A 13,254-nucleotide genomic window follows, 5' to 3' on the forward strand; every position below is an offset into this window, starting at 1 on the left:
AAAAGAGGCCTTTCTACTGACTCTGAAAAACACCAAAATCGAGATGCCCAGAGTCCCTGCTCACCTGTGTGAATGTGCCTTAGGCATGCTGAAAGGAGGCATGAGGACTGCAGATGTGGCCAGGGCAATAAATTGCAATGTCCATACTGTGAGACGCCTAAGACAGCGCTACAGGGAGACAGGATGGAATGCTGATCGTCCTCGCAGTGGCAGACCATGTGTAACAACACCTGCACAGGATCGGTACATCCGAACATCACATCTGTGGGACAGGTACAAGATGGCAACCACAACTGCCTGAGTTACACCAGGAACGCACAATCCCTCCATCAGTGCTCAGACTGTCTGCAACAGGCTGAGAGAGGCTGGACTGAGGGCTTGTAGGCCTGTTGTAAGGCAGGTCGTCACCAGACATCACCAGTAGTTTATGTGTCGGGGGGCTAGGGTCAGTTTGTTATATCTGGAGTACTTCTCCTGTCCTATTCGGTGTCCTGTGTGAATTTAAGTGTGCTTTCTCTAATTCTCTCTTTCTTTCTTTCTCTCGGAGGACCTGAGCCCTAGGACCATGCCCCAGGACTACCTGACATGACTCCTTGCTGTCCCCAGTCCACCTGGCCGTGCTGCTGCTCCAGTTTCAACTGTTCTGCCTTATTATTATTGGACCATGCTGGTCATTTATGAACATTTGAACATCTTGGCCATGTTCTGTTATAATCTCCACCCGGCACAGCCAGAAGAGGACTGGCCACCCCACATAGCCTGGCCACCCCACATAGCCTGGAGATGCACTGCAGTACTTAATGCAGCTGGTGGCCACACTAGATACTGACTGTTACTTTTGATTTTGACCCCCCTCCCTTTGTTCAGGGACACATTATTCAATTTCTGTTAGTCACATGTCTGTGGAACCTGTTCAGTTTATGTCTCAGTTGTTGAATCTTATGTTCATACAAATATTTACACGTTAAGTTTGCTGAAAATAAACGCAGTTGACAGTGAGAGGACACCCGTCCAAAAAACATCAGGGGTGAATTATTTGAACAATTTATTCCTAAATTAATGTCATCCATTCATATAAGCACTAGGCTACTTCAATAAAGATAATATATGCAAAACCCTCAATACTGCAGATAGGTAGTGTGTCTGCACAGAAAGTTGAGAAAGTTGAGAGAGAGACACAGAGAGAGAGAGACAGAGAGAGACAGAGAGACAGAGAGAGACAGAGAGAGACAGAGATAACATAATGAAGGCGGTAACCAGGGATAAGCAGTGAATAACAGTTGTTTATTTAAGTCCTTTGTCAAACATAACAAGGTAATAAAATCTGTTTGCAAGACAAATATTTACCAGTGACTGGATCAAAAAGTAGATTAAGGCACTTCTTTCTTGTGTTTTTGTGAGGGATTGCCGACTATGGAAAATGCAACTTACACAAAATAGACATACCCTTCCTGTCCCAGAAGACAATTCACCTGTTTAAGGCCAAGGGACATTCTTCTAAACAAAATGTATTTTTGGAAAATCTGACATATTACCTAGTGGCAACATCACCAATAACAACTTAAGAATCAGTCGGAACAAGGGGTATTTTTGATGATATTGTAGTGGCATATTACAGCAGCCCAGAACCAGAGGTAGGTTTGACTGAGAAGTTCTTTTTCTGAGGTGTTTTGTGGTCCACTCCGTCCACTTAGTATTTAGACATTTAGATGAGGTGGAATCGTCGCCCAACCCGCTCCTCGTCAGCCTCGCTTCCTTCGGCTGGTTCCAACATTTAAAGCGTCCCAGCATCCTTCAGTCAGTCACATGTGTTCAGGGTGGTTCTGCAAACAGGTGATGAACTCTTTGACGGGGTGTCCGTGGAAACAGATCTGGTTGACAGCATTGAACAAGGGGAACCTAGAAGGTGGAAAGCTGGGATATCAGTTTCAGTTTTAAAACAAAAATGATTCACACCAAAGTGCCAACCCAAACCCTACTGGCTTACAGTATATATATATATATATATATATATATATATATATATATATATATATATATATATATATATATATATATATATATATATATATATATATATATATATATATATATATATATATATATATATATATATATATATATATATATATATATATATATATATATATACAGTGCCTTGTGAAAGTATTTGGCCCCCTTGAACTTTGCGACCTTTTGCCACATTTCAGGCTTCAAACAAAGATATAAAACTGTATTTTTTTGTGAAGAATCAACAACAAGTGGGACACAATCATGAAGTGGAACGACAATTATTGGATATTTCAAACTTTTTAACAAATCAAAAACTGAAAAATTGGGCGTGCAAAATTATTCAGCCCCTTTACTTTCAGTGCAGCAAACTCTCTCCAGAAGTTCAGTGAGGATCTCTGAATGATCTAATGTTGACCTAAATGACTAATGATGATAAATACAATCCACCTGTGTGTAATCAAGTCTCCGTATAAATGCACCTGCACTGTGATAGTCTCAGAGGTCCGTTAAAAGCGCAGAGAGCATCATGAAGAACAAGGAACACACCAGGCAGGTCCGAGATACTGTTGTGAAGAAGTTTAAAGCCGGATTTGGATACAAAAAGATTTCCCAAGCTTTAAACATCCCAAGGAGCACTGTGCAAGCGATAATATTGAAATGGAAGGAGTATCACCACTGCAAATCTACCAAGAACTGGCCGTCCCTCTAATCTTTCAGCTCATACAAGGAGAAGACTGATCAGCCAAGAGGCCCATGATCACTCTGGATGAACTGCAGAGATCTACAGCTGAGGTGGAAGACTGTCCATAGGACAACAATCAGTCGTATATTGCACAAATCTGGCCTTTATGGAAGAGTGGCAAGAAGAAAGCCATTTCTTAAAGATATCCATAAAAAGTGTTGTTTCAAGTTTGCCATAAGCCACCTGGGAGACACACCGAACATGTGGAAGAAGGTGCTCTGGTCAGATGAAACCAAAATTGAACTTTTTGGCCACAATGCAAAATGTTATGTTTGGCGTAAAAGCAACACAGCTCATCACCCTGAACACATCATCCCCACTGTCAAACATGGTGGTGGCAGCATCATGGTTTGGGACTGCTTTTCTTCAGCAGGGACAGGGAAGATGGTTAAAATTGATGGGAAGATGGATGGAGCCAAATACAGGACCATTCTGGAAGAACCTGATGGAGTCTACAAAAGACCTGAGACTGGGACGGAGATTTGTCTTCCAACAAGACAATGATCCAAAACATAAAGCAAAATCTACAATGGAATGGTTCAAAAATAAACATATCCAGGTGTTAGAATGGCCAAGTCAAAGTCCAGACCTGAATCCAATCGAGAATCTGTGGAAAGAACTGAAAACTGCTGTTCACAAATGCTCTCCATCCAACCTCACTGAGCTCGAGCTGTTTTGCAAGGAGGAATGGGAAAAAATGTCACTCTCGATGTGCAAAACTGATAGAGACATACCCCAAGCGACTTACAGCTGTAATCGCAGCAAAAGGTGGCGCTACAAAGTATTAACTTAAGGGGGCTGAATAATTTTGCACGCCCAATTTTTCAGTTTTTGATTTGTTAAGAGTTTGAAATATCCAATAAATGTCGTTCCACTTCATGATTGTGTCCCACTTGTTGTTGATTCTTCACAAAAAAATACAGTTTTATATCTTTATGTTTGAAGCCTGAAATGTGGCAAAAGGTCGCAAAGTTCAAGGGGGCCGAATACTTTCGCAAGGCACTGTATATACATACAGTGGAGTAAAGTACTTAAGTAAAAATACTTTAAAGTAATATTTTTTTGGGGGTATCTGTACTTTACTATTTATATTTTTGACAACCTTTACTTCACTACATTCCTAAAGAAAAAATAATGTACTTTTTACTCCATACATTTTCCCCTGACACCCAAAACTACTCGTTACATATTCAATACTTAGCAGGAAAATGGTCCAATTAACACGAGAACATCCCTGGTCATCCCTACTGCCTCTGATCTGGCGGACTCACTAAACAGAGAACATCCCTGGTCATCCCTACTGCGTCTGATCTGGAGGACTCACTAAACAGAGAACATCCCTGGTCATCCTTACTGCGTCTGATCTGGCGGAATCACTAAACAGAGAACATCCCTGGTCATCCTTACTGCGTCTGATCTGGCGGAATCACTAAACAGAGAACATCCCTGGTCCTCCCTACTGCCTCTGATCTGGCGGACTCACTAAACAGAGAACATCCCTGGTCATCCCTACTGCGTCTGATCTGGAGGACTCACTAAACAGAGAACATCCCTGGTCATCCTTACTGCGTCTGATCTGGCGGACTCACTAAACAGAGAACATCCCTGGTCATCCCTACTGCGTCTGATCTGGAGGACTCACTAAACAGAGAACATCCCTGGTCATCCTTACTGCCTCTGATCTGGCGGACTCACTAAACAGAGAACATCCCTGGTCATCCCTACTGCGTCTGATCTGGAGGACTCACTAAACAGAGAACATCCCTGGTCATCCCTACTGCGTCTGATCTGGAGGACTCACTAAACAGAGAACATCCTGGTCATCCCTACTGCCTCTGATCTGGCGGACTCACTAAACAGAGAACATCCCTGGTCATCCCTACTGCGTCTGATCTGGCGGAATCACTAAACAGAGAACATCCCTGGTCATCCCTACTGCGTCTGATCTGGAGGACTCACTAAACAGAGAACATCCCTGGTCATCCTTACTGCCTCTGATCTGGAGGACTCACTAAACAGAGAACATCCCTGGTCATCCCTACTGCGTCTGATCTGGCGGACTCACTAAACAGAGAACATCCCTGGTCATCCCTACTGCGTCTGATCTGGAGGACTCACTAAACAGAGAACATCCCTGGTCATCCTTACTGCGTCTGATCTGGAGGACTCACTAAACAGAGAACATCCCTGGTCATCCCTACTGCGTCTGATCTGGCGGACTCACTAAACAGAGAACATCCCTGGTCATCCCTACTGCGTCTGATCTGGCGGACTTACTGAACAGAGGTCATCCCTACTGCCTCTGATCTGGAGGACTTACTGAACACACATGCTTCATTTACTTTCCGTAAATTAAAAGAAAACAAGAAAATGGTGCCATCTGGTTTTGAATTGAAATGATTTGTACTTTTACTTTTGATACTTAAGCATATTTTAGCAATTACATTTACTTCTGATAGTTAAGTACCCTTGTAAAACTGACCATCCTACCAATCCTTGACTTTGGCGATGTCATTTAGAAAATAGCCTCCAATACCCTACTCAACAAATTGGATGCAGTCTATCACAGTGCAATCCATTTTGTCACCAAAGCCCCATATACTACCCACCATTGCGACCTGTACGCTCTCGTTGGCTGGCCCTCGCTTCATCCTCGTCGCCAAACCCACTGGCTCCATGTCATCTACAAGACCCTGCTAGGTAAAGTCCCCCCTTATCTCAGCTCGCTGGTCACCATAGCATCACCCACCTGTAGCACACGCTCCAGCAGGTATATCTCTCTGGTCACCCCCAAAACCAATTCTTTCTTTGGCCGCCTCTCCTTCCAGTTCTCTGCTGCCAATGACTGGAACGAACTACAAAAATCTCTGAAACTGGAAACACTTATTTCCCTCACTAGCTTTAAGCACCAACAGTAAGAGCAGCTCACAGATTACTGCACCTGTACATAGGCCACCTATAATTTAGCCCAAACAACTACCTCTTTCCCAACTGTATTTAATTTTAATTAATTTATTTATTTTGCTCCTTTGCACCCCATTATTTGTATTTCTACTTTGCACATTCTTCCATTGCAAAACTACCATTCCAGTGTTTTACTTGCTATATTGTATTTACTTTGCCACCATGGCCTTTTTTTTTGCCTTTACCTCCCTTATCTCACCTCATTTGCTCACATCGTATATAGACTTGTTTATACTGTATTATTGACTGTATGTTTGTTTTACTCCATGTGTAACTCTGTGTTGTTGTATGTGTCGAACTGCTTTGCTTTATCTTGGCCAGGTCCAATTGTAAATGAGAACTTGTTCTCAACTAGCCTACCTGGTTAAATAAAGGTGTTCTCAACTAACCTACCTGGTTAAATAAAGGTGTTCTCAACTAGCCTACCTGGTTAAATAAAGGTGAAAAAAAAAATAATAAAAAAAGTATATTTATAACCAAATACTTTTAGACTTATACTCAAGTAGTATTTTACTGGGCGACTTTCACTTGAGTATTGTCTATTAATGTATCAGCTCAGTTTGGCTCAGTAGTGTGAAAAGGTTATAAGGGTGGTTTGTCATTGGATGATCAATTCAGAACATAACTCACTCTCAGAAGATTCTGAAGGCAAACTCATCAAATGTAACTCACTTGTCCACCAGGCCCTTCTTCTTCAGAATGTGGTTGACTTCAGCTGCAGTGGCCGGACCCTGGAGCTTCTGCCCATTCAACATCTCCTTCTCCAACTCCTCAATAGTCTACACAGGGAGACACAAATACAAAGACAGAGTGAGAGAGAGATATATATAATATGACATTGTAATGTCTTTATTGTTTTGAAACTTCTGTATGTGTGATGTTTACTGTTAATTTTTATTGTTTATTTCACTTTATATATTATCTACCTCACTTGCTTTGGCAATGTTAACACATGTTTCCCATGTCAATAAAGCCCTTGAATTGAATTTTTTTTTTTAAAGAAGGAAAGAGATATATATATATATATATAGAGAGAGAGAGGGGACACACGAGAGAGAAATTTTAACATTTAGAATATCGACGACAACGGGTATGACAAATTCTTTCCACACTCCTCACCTTTCCGGTTTTGGCGAAGGCCTCTGCGATCTTACGGTTGCGTCCGCCGTAGCAAGTTGTGATGAGGTCTGCGACGCCACAGCTCTCTAGGAAAGTGACGGGGGAGACGGTCCCAGCGGTGCAGAATATCCGGGCGAAGGCAATCATCTCCATCAGTCCCAGTCTGATTACCGCCGCCTTGGTGTTATCTCCGAAGCCCAGGCCATCACAGAACCCTGCTCCTACCGCCACTATGTTCTGGGGTGGGAGAAGAAGAGATCGTTTTAAACCATTACGATCTCATCTGTAAATAGAAATCTAAAAAAGCAATTTATCTTAAAAAGATTCTCTGACGATGGTCAACATGACTGAAACACGTCCGGTACATTACACTCCTTTGTTTGAGCACATATTAATACACACGATCAGCAGCATTTTTCCCCCTTAAATCCTCAGTGTCTGTTTCCTCCTTCCAATTTTTTAAATATTTATATATTTTTAAAAAACCTTTGTTTAACAAGGAAAGTCAGTTAAGAACAAATTCTTATCTTCAATGACGGCCTAGGAACAGTGGGTTAACTGCCTTGTTCAGGGGCAGAACGACAGATTTTTTTTTACCTCGTCAGCTCTGGGATTCGATCTTGCAACCTTTTGGTTACTGGTCCAATGCTCTAACCACTGGGCTTACCCTGCCTCCCCATTCCGGTTAGAACATTGTAACACTTTTCCCCCCTCTCCTTCCTGCGTAACTAAAGGCCCACCTTGAGAGCGCCACAGATCTCTACCACATCAGCTTCCTCCACCACGGTAACTCTGAAGTTCGTGGTCTGCATCAGTTTCTTCAGGATGGGGCCCCACTCTTTGTTCTTGCACCCTGTGTGACGAATACAAAACATGGAGAATTATTACACGTGAAAAATATCTTCAATACCATACCTGGGGTTGGCAGGTAGCCTAGTGGTTAGAGCGTTGGGCCAGGTTGCTAGATTGAAATGATCAGTTGACAAGGTAAAAATCTGTCGTTCTGCCCCATGAACAAGGCAGTTAACCCACTGTTCCTAGACAGTCATTGAAGATAAGAATTTGTTCTTACCGGACTTGCCTCGTTAAATAAAATATTAAATTAAAACAATTATAAAAAAATAATAATCATGAAATACATTGATCTTTACTTATGTAGCACAAAAGCATTGACATGCTATTTTAATGGTCAGAGATATACTGCGTTCTATTTTTCTAAACAACCAAACACACACCCCTTACCGATTGTCGTTTCGCAGAACTTCTCCTCCGCGACTTCGTTGGCTATGTTAGCTCCCATCAGCACAGTCATGGTGACGCCCAGCTTCTCTCTGATGACATCAGAGATCAGCTTCAACCCCTCTGGCCCCTCATCCACACCCTGAAACATAGATCACCATGGATACGTCTATTCATATCATCTCCCTCATCGACATCCTACAACAACCGATCACCAGGAATGTCGTCCTATTTACAGCAACAAACAACAATCAGAAGCAGCAGAATTAAATTCTGTAAATTCAATCAGAAGTTTGCCCTTCAAAAAGGTAATTGTTTGCTGCTGGCTTTATTCAAAACAGGCCCTGAAAGCAAAAACCACTCACTTTGATAAGAGACATGCCCACAGCATCCTTCTTGATGTGTTCTTTGATGGTGTCACAGATTCTGTTGATGAACTGGTGTGGAATCACGAAGATCAAGATGTCTGCTCCCTTCACAGCATCCGTCACCTCTGGAACTGCCACCTACACGGGCGAAGACAGATTCATCGGGTGGATGTGTGGCAGACTAAAAATCTAACAGTTGGTAATAATAAATGATTAGGTAATGATTTGTTAATAATCAGGTAATAATCAAATTTGTTTTTTATTGAACCGAAAAGGTGATACATGCATTGTTGTGTTTTCTATTGTGACAAACTGTAAAAAAAAAAAAATGTTATGTTAGCTGCACAAGAGATTTGGTTCTGGGTTACATCTAAAATTATTAATACACAATTTTTTCCCAGAGTATTTTGAATGTCTAAAATTAATTTTATTTATTTAAACTTTATTTAACTAGGCAAGTCAGTTAAGAACAAATTCTTATTTTCAATGACGGCCTAGGAACAGTGGGTTAACTGCCTGTTCAGGGGGCAGAACGACAGATTTGTACCTTGTCAGCTCGGGGGTTTGAACTCGCAACCTTCCGGTTACTAGTCCAACGCTCTAACCACTAGGCTACCCTGCCGCCCCAATGAGTCTTACGATGTTTGGGGGAAGCTTGTGTCCAGGCAGGTACTTGACGTTCTCATGGTCTGTGTTGATGATCTCTGTGAGTTTACGTCCGTTCACGGTCTCCTCAAATACCCACATGTTCACTGTCGTGTCGAACACGTCAAGCTTTCCTGCATTGACGCCTACAATCTTGGCAATGGCAGAGCCCCTGTAGATGTGAAACAAAAGGTGTCCATTTCAAACAATGATATTGTTTCATTCGTGTTCTCCACATTTTAGGATCTTAAGAAATGACTCAGGGTGCAAGACCCAGTGAGGTAATCCCACTTTGAGAGATAAACAGGCTAGCAAGTGAGATGTTAGGATGTCGAATGTCTTGCAATTGTATTTGGTTAGTGAAGCTTGTCTCTAACTGCTGCCAATCAGTTATGCTTTCTAGCACCACATATTATGTAACAGATGCTGGAGAGAGATCAGGGAAGAAAATGTCATAATTCATTCTTAAAAAGTGGACTCAAATCATTATTGAGTCAATAATTTAACATTCACCGTTTATAATGAATATAAACCACACCTAACGAGTGTAATGGCACATTAGTGATTACTCAAACATTATTTTTTACATCAGTCAATGAGGCAAGAGTTATTTTAAAGATCAGACAACTCACTATTGATTCAGCTACTTTCCCCCCATTGTACTAGTAAGCCTACACAACAACACAATACAACACAACCTCAGAGAACATAAGAGCATTCCCGAGGAAGTCAATCCAAGGCCCTGCAGTACAGCAGTTCAAAGCATCTGTTGTTATAGGAGGCGCACAATTAGGCCCAGCGTCGTCCGGTGCCGGGGAGGGTTTGGCCGTCATTGGAAAATAAGAATTTATTCTTAACTGACTTGCCTAGTTCAATAAATAAAGGTTACATAAAAAAAAATTGAAATAGCAGCACGGCTACTGGACATACCACCACCACCCTTCAAGTTCATCACATAATATGATACGATCAGCCCTTGTGTGAGTGTGTGAAAGAGAAACTATAAGGAGTTGAACTGCATTCTGCATGAGCCAAACGTCCGATGCAGTCACTGTGGCTGAAACGTCAATAATCCAGCAAATCTACTAGATTAAATCAACTCTATTGAGATTATAAATTAAATTCTGATATCTGCCCCAGTTATGTTGCATTATCACCATTGAGACAATTACAAATCGTATTATTATTACTGGTCTAATAAAGCAACAAGGAAATCAGGGAAAATCTAACACGAACAGGGTAACAGCAGTTTACTGTAGGCCTATCTTTCAAACTGTCATCTTTTTCTGGTGAGATCACATCGAGCAAAAAAACAACACAAACTCGATACACTCACAGCTTCGATTCTACGACCTAAAACGTGATACACAACCGATCCAAAGATTCAGTGTTATCACCGCCTCAAATTAGTCCCTTAAGTGAGGCATTTGAAAAGCGCTGACATGCAAAAACTGCCCTCTCGTGTACATTAAGATTATTCTGCATCAGCTCAGAAAGAGCTAAATATGTTTAGAATGAATTCATATTTTAAAAAATGCTTACCAGTTGCCAGAGCCAATGATGCATACTTTCTTGAGTGCCATGATGTACAGTGCGATAGTCCACGGTGTCTGTAGCTTCTCCTGAAGTGCTTGGTGCGAGACGCGTCTGAAGCCGAGACGAAATGTATTTATACCTGACACGTGGTCTAGCAGACCGTCTGGGTCACGCCCCCTCGTAGCTATTGGTCAGCGCGGTCAGGAAAAGGACCACTTCTAATCCCATTAGGAACAATGTGTTGCGTTAGGAAGGAGTCTCACATCGAGTCCTTTAGCACACCTCGATGTTCGGAGAGGTGAGTCTTTGACCAAGAATGATTAGGATAATGTCAAGAGCAAAAAAAAGTTTGGTGAAGCAATATCTATCATTTCTAAACTCCTTATCCTATGAACACGATATGCTGACCTGTAGGTCAATGACCAGATCGTCCCCCTGGTTGTTATACTATACCCTCTCCTGCATCACCCCACTTCTCACAGCAACGACACAGGTGTGTGTTATCAGAACTAAACGGTGATGCTGAGGTGAGCACTAGGCAGGTAACATCTTTAAAATGGTAAGAATGCCAGTTTGTGCATCAAATGGTTCAACTTTAAATAATTAATTCACAACCGAGAAGTTATCATTGACGACTTCCTTTATTATAGCACAAGGTTCAAAACATACAGGAAAAAAATAGGTTTGGTCCATGAAATAAAAAATACAATTCATGTCTGAAGATTTAAAAATCAGTCAACAGTATCATCCTTTTACAGGTTTGGGGTCAATTCAGCATGAAATCAGAACGTTGATTGAAATTAAAATAAAAATACCCATTGAAAATATATGTATTTAAATGAACTTACTGAACAGATACTGAATTGAGCACAACGATAAAGCTTCTTGCATCCTCTACATGTCATATCTAAACAGAAATACCTACAAGCCTAAAGCCGTCTACCATGCTAGCAAAAAAGCTGAAATTCGTGAATGTCACAGCTAAAAAGTGAGCCCAGCTCTTACGCTTCTCTTCCTCGGGTGTTGATAGCTTCTGCACACTAACAAATAAAGAAGAAAACCCAGAGCAATTCATCTGAACAGAACAGTAGAAGCCTAAAACGTTGTTCTCCCTCTTCCACACAGGACCAACAAACAACTGCAACTTGCTGCTAGGTTATAGAGAATGTTCTGGATTAAACCATTGGGGTCACTTGAGGGGGAACGTCTTGGGCAAACGGAGCATTAAGACAATGAGTCAAATTGATGGTATGTCCTTTAAAAACAGACATTTTCCCCTTCACATCAGATTATTCTGTTCATTATTTACAAAAACTAGATCGACTTGAGGTAATTACTACTAAACACTACTTCCTTAATATTCTTTACTTCTAACTAAACAAGACTTCATACCTTCTAAACTTTTTTTTTTTATACAAACAAAGCTCCACCAAAATAGTTTAAAATGAAAAGGCCACTTAAATGATTAACTAACCAATATAGTGAAGTTTCACAGCATCGTACAGCCTTGCCTGTCATTGCTTTGAAGTGTTCATAGGGGAATTTTTGAAGCACACAAGATTCTAAAAGTAGAATTTTTGAAGCACACAAGATTCTAAAAGTAGAATTTTTGAAGCACACAAGATTCTAAAAGTAGAATTTTTGGAGGTACACAACATTCTAGAAGCATTTAAAATAATCTCGGTAAGAAACGAACAGCCAGCAAGGCAATAAAAGGCCACGGAATACTCACACAACCCTATCAATACCAAACAAACACTGAATATCAATTCCAGACCAAAGGCAGAATGGTAGTGTGCGTAGGTAGTGTGTGTAGGCTATCACCTGATCAGTTATGAGTTAGTTTGGACTCAGAGCGGGGTAGATAGATAGTCCCAAGCATTTAAAATTAACCCAATGCTCTTTCACCTTAGCCAAATGTTACAACTTTAATTTAAGCCCCTTACTTAAAATACCCAATATTAGTTATTGTGAAGTAGCATCAATACTTAGTTGGGGGTAATTTCAACCTCACTTAGGCCTGAATATATAGATTCAAGATCTGTGAGAGAGTTCAGCACAGAAAATAAATGCTTTGGGGGCTAAACAGAGAGAGACCATTGAAAGAAAATAAGTCAAAATATATTTTAGTGGGACAATGGGACACAAATAAAAAAGTAAGTAGCAATCAAACATTTATACATAACCATAACAGCTGCTAGTTGATGTTAAAATATATCCTACAGTTACCATCAAGAGTAAAGCAGTCTATATCTAAGATGTTTTATCTAAGCGTTTTGCAAAAATCAGCGAATGTCCCAAACTTCTCTTTTCGTCCTCCCAGAGAGAACAGCCACTTCTTTTCCTCTGTTGACCTGCTTTTCTTTGACATAATCTTGTCTAGGTGTTTCTGATTCCCAGGGCCTGTTCCAGCTCCTGACGCCTCTGTTGGACCTGAAATACATTTTAAAGAAACACAAAAATTAAGAGATTAAAAATGTCGACAAAGAACAATATTACATTTCAGAAATGGTAATCCAATTTTCAATTTCATAGAGCACTTTAGAACAGATTAGAGCATGTGTTATAAGTGAAAGGAATAGCAGGTAATGCTAGGTCAATTCCAGGTAATGCTAGGTCAATTCCAGG

At 40.9% G+C, this 13,254-nt stretch overlaps 2 protein-coding genes across 2 annotated transcripts in view; both read right to left on the minus strand.

Annotated features, from left to right (window-relative positions):
• Positions 1 to 1,263: 1,263 nt before the first annotated feature.
• Positions 1,264 to 10,781, minus strand: LOC112222054 (glycerol-3-phosphate dehydrogenase [NAD(+)], cytoplasmic). The gene is made up of 8 exons (XM_042329901.1): positions 10,633 to 10,781; positions 9,085 to 9,262; positions 8,443 to 8,583; positions 8,081 to 8,219; positions 7,579 to 7,691; positions 6,839 to 7,075; positions 6,392 to 6,498; positions 1,264 to 1,899 (listed from the first exon to the last, which is right to left on the minus strand). The coding sequence occupies exons 1-8, from the start codon at positions 10,671 to 10,673 to the stop codon at positions 1,803 to 1,805; spliced, it is 1,053 nt and encodes a 350-aa protein (XP_042185835.1). The 5' UTR covers positions 10,674 to 10,781; the 3' UTR covers positions 1,264 to 1,802.
• A 467-nt stretch (positions 10,782 to 11,248) lies between these two features.
• LOC112222062 (SWI/SNF-related matrix-associated actin-dependent regulator of chromatin subfamily D member 1) overlaps positions 11,249 to 13,254 on the minus strand; it is a 33,520-nt gene continuing 31,514 nt past the window's right edge. Inside the window, exon 12 of the mRNA XM_042329904.1 lies at positions 11,249 to 13,059. Coding sequence (XP_042185838.1) covers positions 13,006 to 13,059 — 54 coding nt within the window. The 3' untranslated portion in view covers positions 11,249 to 13,005. The remainder of the gene's footprint in view (positions 13,060 to 13,254) is intronic.

The sequence above is a fragment of the Oncorhynchus tshawytscha genome, linkage group LG02, assembly GCF_018296145.1.
Source record: "Oncorhynchus tshawytscha isolate Ot180627B linkage group LG02, Otsh_v2.0, whole genome shotgun sequence".
Classification (NCBI taxonomy): Eukaryota; Metazoa; Chordata; class Actinopteri; order Salmoniformes; family Salmonidae; genus Oncorhynchus; species Oncorhynchus tshawytscha.